General features: G+C 47.8%; 1 protein-coding gene across 1 annotated transcript in view; it reads right to left on the bottom strand.

Moving 5' to 3' along the window:
* Nucleotides 1-8,697: 8,697 nt before the first annotated feature.
* LOC310835581 (interleukin-6 receptor subunit beta-like) overlaps nt 8,698-9,628 on the bottom strand; it is a 32,792-nt gene continuing 31,861 nt past the window's right edge. The window contains exon 14 of the mRNA XM_083720340.1: nt 8,698-9,347. Coding sequence (XP_083576466.1) covers nt 8,811-9,347 — 537 coding nt within the window. The 3' untranslated portion in view covers nt 8,698-8,810. The remainder of the gene's footprint in view (nt 9,348-9,628) is intronic.

Here is a 9,628-nt window from a genome sequence, read left to right as displayed (position 1 = left end):
TGGGGTTGCAGCGCTCATCTCGCTTTACTGGCCGAGGGAGCCGGCGTACAGCTTCCGGGTCATGTGGCCAGCAGGACTAAGCCACTTCTGGCAAACCAGAGCAGTGCACGGAAGCGCCGTTTACCTTCCTGCCGGAGTGGCACCTATTTATCTACTTGCACTTTGACGTGCTTTCGAACTGCTAGGTGGGCAGGAGAGGGACCGAGCAACGGGAGCTCACCTCATCGTGGGGATTCGAACCACCAACCTTCGGATCGGCAAGTCCTAGGCTCTGTGGTTTAACCCACAGCGCCATCCCCCCGTGTCCCATAGACTCATAGAATCATAGAGCAACCTTTTTCAGCCGTGGGCCGGTCCACCGTCCCTCAGACCTTGTGGGGGGCCAGACTATATTTTGGAAAAAAATACAGTGGTACCTCGGGTTACAGACGCTTCAGGTTACAGACTCCACTAACCCAGAAATAGTACCTCGGGTTAAGAACTTTGCTTCAGCATGAGAAAAGAAATCATGCTCTGGCAGCGCGGCAGCAGCAGGAGGCCCCATTAGCTAAAGTGGTGCTTCAGGTTAAGAACAGTTTCAGGTTAAAAACGGACCTCCGGAACGAATTAAGTACTTAACCTGAAGTACCACTGTAATGAACGAATTCCTATGCCCCACAAATAACCCAGAGATTCATTTTAAATAAAAGGACACATTCTCCCCATGTAAAAACATGCTGATTCCTAGACTGTCTGCTGGCCGGATTGACAAGGCGATTGGGCCGCATCCGGCCCCCGGGCCTTAGGTTGCCTACCCCTGCTCTAGCCAACTGAGCTATCCAGCTGATTTTGGCCCGCAGTTGTGTGTGTGTGTGTCCCAGGTGCGCCAACTTGGCCCTGCGACTCTGTGTGCCTGGGCCCATGATTGCCATGCCGTGTGCACTGAAATCTGTGGGTGCCTGGTCCGTTCACAGGGAATTTTGTGGGCGCCAGGGCGTTGGCACCTATGATGTGTCCCAACTTGGCCCACAAGTCCATTTCCAGTTGGTAAGAGCACGAGACTCTCAATCTGGTTAATTCTGTGTCCAGGGCGGCTGTCCACCAGCTCCATCTGGTACGCAGGCTGCCTGCGGACTGTCTTGCCAGAGTGGTGCATGCTCTGGTTATCTCCTGCTTGGACTACTGCAATGCGCTCTACGTGGGGCTACCTTTGAAGGTGACCCGGAAACTGCAATTAATCCAGAATGCGGCAGCTAGACTGGTGGCTGGGAGCGGCCGCCGGGACCACATAACACCGGTTCTGAGAGATCTGCATTGGCTCCCAGTACGTTTCCGAGCACAATTCAAAGTGTTGGTGCTGACCTTGAAAGCCCTAAACAGCCTTGGTCCTGTATACCTGAAGGAGCGTCTCCACCCCCATCGTTGAGCCCGGACACTGAGATCCAACGCCAAGGGCCTTCTGGCAGTTCCCTCCCTGTGAGAAGCCAAGTTACAGGGAACCAGGCAGAGGGCCTTCTCGGTGGTGGCACCCCCCTACCTTCCTTTAGATGTGAAGGAAATAAGCAGCTATCTTCTTTTTAAAAGACATCTGAAGGCAGCCCTGTTCAGGGAAGTTTTTAATATTTAATGCTGTATTATTTTTAACACTTGATTGGAAGCCGCCCAGAGTGGCTGGGGAAACTCAGCCAGATGGGCGGGGTATAAATAATAAATTATTATTATTATTCTAATCTCAAGGTGGTGAGTTCGAGTCCCAGGTCGGGCAAAAAAAGATTCCTGCATTGCCGAGGGTTGGCCTAGATGACCTTTGGATGCGACTCAAATACCAATTTCCCGTTCTTCCCAAAATGGCGCTAGGGAGAGAGGGGTTCAAGTGCTTTTTGTTGTTCCTCTGACCCACCACCAGCTGGAGAAATTAAATATCTGAATCAGATTTAACGGATGCCGACGAAAAGCAAGGCAGTGGCCCAGATCTGTTTGCAGTTTGTTCCGCCGGCGAAGCACCCAGCAGCAAACCCTATATTTGTGCAGAACGGCTGCTTTCTGGAGCAAGGAAGCAATTCTTTTTAGCTCAAGAAGGGCTGGGCTTCCTACCTGTTTTCCCAGGGCAAACAAACACGAGTGCGGTTTGCTGAACTTACTTATTTTGCAAGAGATAGCATGGTTTGTTCCGTAGCTCACCAATCCTTGCTGTATAACTGTTGCATTTATTTATTGCAGACCCTCAAAGAGTCCCTATTTTCCAGGGATGTCCCTGATTTTGAGAAGCCGTCTCGGTTTCGATCCTGGAATGTCCCACTTTTTCTTAAAGGTAAAGGTAAAGGGACTCCTGACCATTAGGTCCAGTCGTGGAAGACTCTGGGGTTGCGGTGCTCATCTCGCTTTATTGGCCGAGGGAGCCAGCGTTCAGCTTCCGGGTTATGTGGCCAGCATGACTAAGCCGCTTCTGGCGAACCAGAGCAGCACATGGAAACGCCGTTTACCTTCCCGCCGGAGCGGTGCCTATTTATCTACTTGCACTTTGATGTGCTTTCAAACTGCTAGGTTGGCAGGAGCAGAGACCGAGCAACGGGAGCTCACCCCGTTATTGCGGGGATTCGAACCGCCGACCTTCTGATCGGCAAGTCCTAGGCTCTGTGGTTTAACCCACAGAGCCACCCACATCCACGTTTTCTTAGGACATCCCTATTTTCATTGGAGAAACGTTGGAGGGTATGGAGTTATCTGACCCCTGAGCCGTCTTCTTGTATAGGGAAGTTTTTTTTAATGTTTATTTTTTAAAAAAGACTTACTATTTTATTGATGATTTTCAGTTTTATACATTGCAATAATTATACAATCATTTTAACATTTCAAAACTCGACTTTCTTCCCCCTCCTTAAATTTATTTTTTTATATCTTCTGCATATTCCAAATTAACTTAATTTACTCATTTATTCATCTGCTTTAAATATATGCTCTTATGAAACTGCAGCTTATTACAGTAATGTTCTTATCTGTTTACAGTCTAGTTTGTAAATATTCAATAAACCATTCCCATTCTTTTATAAAAAGTTTGTTTTGGATTTCTTATTTTTCCGGTACGTTTTGCCATTTCTGCAACAGTGTTTTGTGTTGTGTAGGCTCCTAGGATATAAGCAATGCTCGCCTGCTCTGTAAAATATCCCTGGTTTGCTCCTTTATATATATAGGGTAGAGACGCGGGTGGCGCTGTGGGTTAAACTACAGAGCCTAGGACTTGCCGATCAGAAGGTCGGCGGTTCGAATCCCCACAACAGGGTGAGCTCCCTTTGCTCGGTCCCTGCTCCTGCCAACCTAGCAGTTCGAAAGCATCCCAGTGCAAGTAGATAAATAGGTACCGCTCCAGTGGGAAGGTAAATGGCGTTTCTGTGCGCTGCTCTGGTTCGCTAGAAGCGGCTTAGTCCTGCCGGCCACACGCCCGGAAGCTGGACACTGGCTCCCTGGCCAATAAAGCGAGATGAGTGCCGCAACCCCAGAGTCGGCCACGACTGGACCTAATGGTCAGGGGTCCCTTTACCTATATATAGGGTGCCTACATTCTGCATGAACAGGTTACATGGCCACATGTGCAAATGGCTTGAGATACCTATGAGGTCCATAAATGACCATATGACATATATTCAACACAAAAAACAGCTGCAATTTGTTGTGGACAAAGGATAGCTGGACATATAAAGGGCCCCATTACCTTCAGTAGCTTAGGGCCGCATCAAACCTAAATCCGGCCCTACCTGTGAGGTAGGTTAGGCTGAGAGGCAGCGATTCAATCTTATTCAATCTTAAGGATCTGATTCAATCTGAAGGACCTTTCATTGTTTCAACTCACTATGTGAAACACAAACATCGTGAGTTGCAGCCAATTGGACTTCGGCCCGGTGGGAGAGACCCACTAAAAAAACCCCAAATGGATCCTGGTGAACCATGCCCAGAATTCCCAATAGGTTTACTCTGAGTAGGAGTAACATCCCAAGCCACTTACTAGATAAATAACCTTGCAACTCTGCAATTCTATCAGCAGTGAGAAGAAAATTGATATAAGTTTGTGAGCTGGTCTTTGACCATAATAAATTATCTATATCTATCTATCTATCTATCATCTATCTATCTATCTATCTATCTATCTATCTATCTATCTATCTATCTATTTTTTTATCTATTTATATGACTTGGAAAGTTTATATTTCTTAGCATGCTGTTTTATTTATTTTTTATTTATAAAAGGGACACGTTTTAAAATGTGTGTGTGTGTGTGTGTGTGTGTGTGTGTGGAGAGAGAGAGAGAGACCTGAACCACATTTTTGTTAAAAAAAAAAACAAAAATCCAGACCAGCTATATGGAACAACTTTCTGCAACTGGAAGAACAAGGGAGATGGAACAGTGCAAGGGCACCCCCTAGAGTAGAAAAGTACAATTGCAACAGCAGAAGGGAAATCGCAGCGTGTAAAGGTTTGCAGACTTTTTAGTTTCTCATAATAACATAGGAAGCGGTGGATCGTGTCCTATGAAGTGTTAGGCAGAGCTTGAGACTGGATTAACCAGTCCAGTATAAGGACTCCCTGGCTTCTATAGCCAATCTAGCTACCTTGGATGAGATCACGGTGGTACCTTGGTTCTCAAACGCCTTGGTTACCCAACGCCAAAAACCTGGAAGTAAGTGTTCCAGTTTTTGAATGTTTTCCGGAAGCCGAACGTCTGATGCGGCTGTCGGCTATTGTTTCCAGGGCGCCTACGCCAATCAGAAGCTGCACCTTGGTTTCTGAACATTTCAGAAGTCAAACGGACCTCAGGAACGGATTAAGTTTGGCGCTTTTGTTTTTGCTATTCATTTTGCGTTTTTGTTTTTGAGGCTGTTCCGGTTCATTTGTTTTTGTGACGGTGTGGAACACAGTTCAGCTACTGATGGATCAATTGTGCGGCTGCGGTAATGAATAAAAGCCCGCATCCAAACAATGACTATCACCAGTGCACATAAGAAAGAAAGAAATAATTTTTATCATCTACAATACTGTCTTATTTATTTTATGGTACAGTGCATTGATCAGTGCTTTCATTTTATGGATCGATAGTCTTGTTAGATAGTAACACTCATGTTCAATTGCTGTTTTAGGGATTGTTTTTAAAAGTCTGGAACAGATTAATCCGTTTCGCATTACTTCCTATGGGAAAGAGCGCCTTGGTTTTGGAACACTTTGGTTTTGGAACGGATTCAGTTTGAGAAACAAGGTACCACTGTACTCAGAAGCAAGCCCTACTTGGGGATGATGGTGGGAATGTTCTCAAACGACACAGGCGGAGTGTTTTCATCTTTTATCTTTATTTTCAAAGCGCAGCAGACAAGCAAGCGAACCAATCTCCTTCGGGATTCCAGCATGCTGTGCAAAACCTCTCACGGACAAATTCTGCAGCTTGCCCCGGTGAGGGCAGGATCCTGCGTTGAGCCATTCCTTGTGCCTGATCCTGCAGCCAAACTCTCCTTGAGTTCTCATCTCCCACTCCACAACAAACTTCCCTCTGTGTCCCTTCCTCACACCAGCCCCACTCACCTCACAGAGTGTTTGTTGTGGGGAAGGAAGGGAAAGGAGAATGTTAGCCGCTTTGAGACTCCTTAAAGGGAGTCAAAGGCGGGATATCAAATCCAAACTCTTCTTCTTCTTCTTCCTATGAGTTACCGTATTTTTCACTCTATAAGATGCACCAGACCACAAGACGCACCTAGTTTGGGGGGGAGGAAACAAGAAAAAATAAATTCTGAATCCCAAGAGGGATCTGGCTTCTGGGATAGCTGCTGGGATAGCTGGGATAGCTTTGTGCGAAGCCTCCGCTGGGCACGGGGAGCCTTCATCCCACTGCCCTGCGGAGGCTTTGCGCAGCTAAGCCAGAAGCTAGAACAGCGAGACAGAGCATTGCAAAACACTCCATCTCCCTGTTCTGGCTTCTGGGATAGCCTGCATTCGCTCCATAAGACGCACACACATTTCCCCTTACTTTTTAGAAGGGAAAAAGTGCATCTTATAGAGCGAAAAATACGGTAAGTCTCCCCGCCACCCCAAGGCTCTGATCCATAGCACCTCCCACGACTCTCCTTGGCAGAACAATGGATTTGAATACCCCTTTTTTCCTTGCTTCTCTCCAACTCAGAATCCCACTCTCTTCAGCCTTATTGTCTCCAAAATAATGAAGCAGCGAGACCTTTCAGGATCTGCCCCCCTACACACAACACAGCCCCTACGGTTCCATTGGCCTTGGCCTTTTCAATACAAGGCCACGAGCAGTTGCCCATCTCTCTGGAACAGTTAAGTATGTTCTTTTCTTCCCCTTCGGCAGCGTGACTCATTCTTTTGTCTACAGATGTTCTCCTTAAGCTCTCCTTTTGCCTTCTCGCCTCTTCTGAGAAACCTCACTTCCGAGCAAAACTTTCCTTCCCAAAACTTTCCTCCTCGTTCTTCCTTCTCTCCCTCTCTAGACATCAGGAAGAAGTTTCTGACCGTACGAAGTGTGTCACCGGGCAAACGGACTCTCCTTCGTTGGAGATTTTTCAGAAGAAGTCGGATGGCCTGGGATTGTTTAGCTGGGATTCCTGCATTGCAAGGAGTTGTAAAGGTAAGGTAAAGGGACCCCTGACCATTAGGTCCAGTCGTAACCGAATCAGGGGTTGTGGCGCTCATCTCGCTTTATTGGCCGAGGGAGCCGGCCTACAGTCATGTGGCCAGAAGAACTAAGCCGCTTCTGGCGAACCAGAGCAGCACACGGAAACACCGTTTACCTTCCCGCCGGAGCGGTACCTATTTACAGTGGTGCCCCGCAAGACAAATGCCTCGCAAGATGAAAAACCCGCTAGACGAAAGGGTTTTCCGTTTTTCGAGGCGCTTCGCAAGACGAATTTCTCTATGGGCTTGCTTCGCAAGACGAAAACGTCTTGCGAGACTTGCGATTTTTTTTCTCCCCCCCCCCTTTTTCTAAGCCACTAAGCCGCTAATAGCCGCTTTGCTGCTAAGCCGCTAATAGCTGCTAAGCCCCTAATAGCGCTAATCCGCTAAGCCGCTAATAGGGTTGCTTCGCAAGACGGAAAAACCGCAAGACGAAGAGACTCGCGAAACGGATTCTTTTCGTCTTGCGAGGCACCACTGTATCTCCTTGCACTTTGACATGCTTTCGAACTGCTAGGTTGGCAGGAGCAGGGACCGAGCAACGGGAGCTCACCCCGTGGCGGGGATTCAAACCGCTGACCTTCTGACCGGCAAGTCCTAGGCTCTGTGGTTTGACCCACAGCGCCACCCACGTCCCTGCAAGGAGTTGTACTAGTTGCATTATTATTATTGTGGTTTGAATGTAATATTGGGGTAGACGATTTGGAATTCTGCAAGAAGTAGCAAAGATTTAATCCATAAGGTCCTAAGCTACACTATACATTTCAAGCCCTCTTTAAACAGTCAAAGAATAATGTGGAATGTAGTTTGTTCCGGGTGCTGAGAAATGTAGTTTGTTCCAGGTGCTATTCCCCTCCCAAAACTACAATTCCCAGAGTTCTCTGGGAAGAGGGACTGATTGATAAACCAATCTGGAAAACGTAGCACTGTGAGGAAACAACTCTGGGCACCCTTAACAAACTACAGCTCCCAGAATTCTTTTTGGGAAGCTGTGGCTCCACTGTGCAGTATCACACGCCTTTAAATGTATAAATCCAGAGATCTCTACGGCTTTGATGGAGAGCCCAGCCACTCGCACCAGATCACTGGTTCCATGGTCAAATCTTACTATTTCAAGACGTTTCTTCCATAATGTTGTTGTTGTTGTTGTTGTTGTTGTTGTTGTTGTTGTTGTTTAGTCGTGTCCGACTCTTTGTGACCCCCTGGACCAGAGCACGCCAGGCACTCCTGTCTTCCACTGCCTCCGGCAGTTTGGTCAAACTCATGCTGGTAGCTTCGAGAACACTGTCCCACCATCTCGTCCTCCGTCGTCCCCTTCTCCTTGTGCCCTCCATCTTTCCCAACATCAGGGTTTTTTCCAGGGAGTCTTCTCTTCTCATGAGGTGGCCAAAGTCTTGGAGCCTCAGCTTCAGGATCTGTCCTTCCAGTGAGCACTCAGGGCTGATTTCCTTCAGAATGGAGAGGTTTGATCTTCTTGCAGTCCAGGGGACTCTCAAGAGTCTCCTCCTGCACCAGAATTCAAAAGCATCCATTCTTCGGCGATCAGCCTTCTTTATGGTCCAGCTTTCACTTCCATACATCACTACTGGGAAAACCAGAGCTTTTACTATATAGACCTTTGTCGGCAAGGTGATGTTTCTACTTTTTAAGATGCTGTCTAGGTTTGTCATTGCTTTTCTCCCAAGAAGCAGGCGTCTTTTAATTTCGTGGCTGCTGTCACCATCTGCAGTGATCATGGAGCCCAAGAAAGTAAAATCTCTCACTGCCTCCATTTCTTCCCCTTCTATTTGCCAGGAGGTGCTGGGACCAGTGGCCATTATCTTCGTTGTTGTTTTTTTGATGTTGACCTTCCGACCATATTTTGCACTCTCCTCTTTCACCCTCATTAAAAGGTTCTTTAATTCCTCCTCACTTTCTGCCATCAAGGTTGTGTCATCTGCAGATCTGAGGTTGTTGATATTTCTTCCGGCAATCTTAATTCCGGCTAGGGATTCATCCAGCCCAGCCTTTCGCATGATGAATTCTGCATATAAGTTAAATAAGCAGGGAGACAATATACAGCCTTGTTGTACGCCTTTCCCCAGCAGGTTAGTTTTACGATAATAAAGCTGAGCAGCGAGAAAGCTCGTGTCGGAGGTCTTGCAGGATCCTTGCGAGATAAGCTAGGGTTTCTTCCTTGGAGTCCCTTGCGGGCTTTCAGTTGGGTGGAGAATTCCCTCCACCAGACTCACCAGGAGTGGAAATTCACCCACGGACCCAAACGCCCTGCTGCCTGGCCCAGCATCTAGCAGAGCCTCATAGGTGAAATTCTGCAACCAGACCCCTTGGCCAGACTTTGATCCGAGAGCAGAGTTTTCAGTATCCTGGCTCTTGGAGGAGGACTCCGAATGCTGAGGAATTCTCTGAGTTTCACTTGGACCATGGTTCTTCTGGACCACGATGACTCTGGAGTAGTCCACTCGGCTCCAGGTGGACATGTTCTTCTGGGGCTGCCCCCCGCTTTCCCAGGAGGGGCTCCTGTTTCTGGTCATGGGGGCTGACTTCTGCAAAGGCCCAGGAATATCAACCAGCCACTGGTTCCCCAAAAACACCTTCCTCCCCATCTCCTCCGACTGGGAGGGAAGAACTCTCAGGAGGTCGGTGATGGTCAAGGTGAGATAATCTCGACTCCATTTCTCGGGGCGACAAGGAGAGAAATCCTAAATAATAAGAAGAAGAATAATTTATTATTTGTACCCCGCCCATCTGGTTGGGTTTCCCCAGCCACTCTGGGCGGCTTCCACAGAGACCAAAAATACACTAAGATGTCACACACTAAAAACTTCCCTGAACAGGGCTGCCTTAAGATGTCTTCTGAATGTCAGGTAGTTGTTTATCGCTTTGACATCTGCTGGAAGGGCATTCCACAGGGCGGGCGCCACCACTGAGAAGGCCCTCTGCCTGGTTCCCTGTAGCTTTGCTTCTCGCAGGGAGGGAACCG

This window comes from Podarcis gaigeae (genome assembly GCF_964106915.1).
Source record: "Podarcis gaigeae genome assembly, chromosome: 18".
NCBI classification, from domain to species: Eukaryota; Metazoa; Chordata; class Lepidosauria; order Squamata; family Lacertidae; genus Podarcis; species Podarcis gaigeae.
The sequence above is the reverse complement of the archived record's forward strand: the minus strand, read 5'-3'. Positions and strand labels throughout refer to the sequence as shown.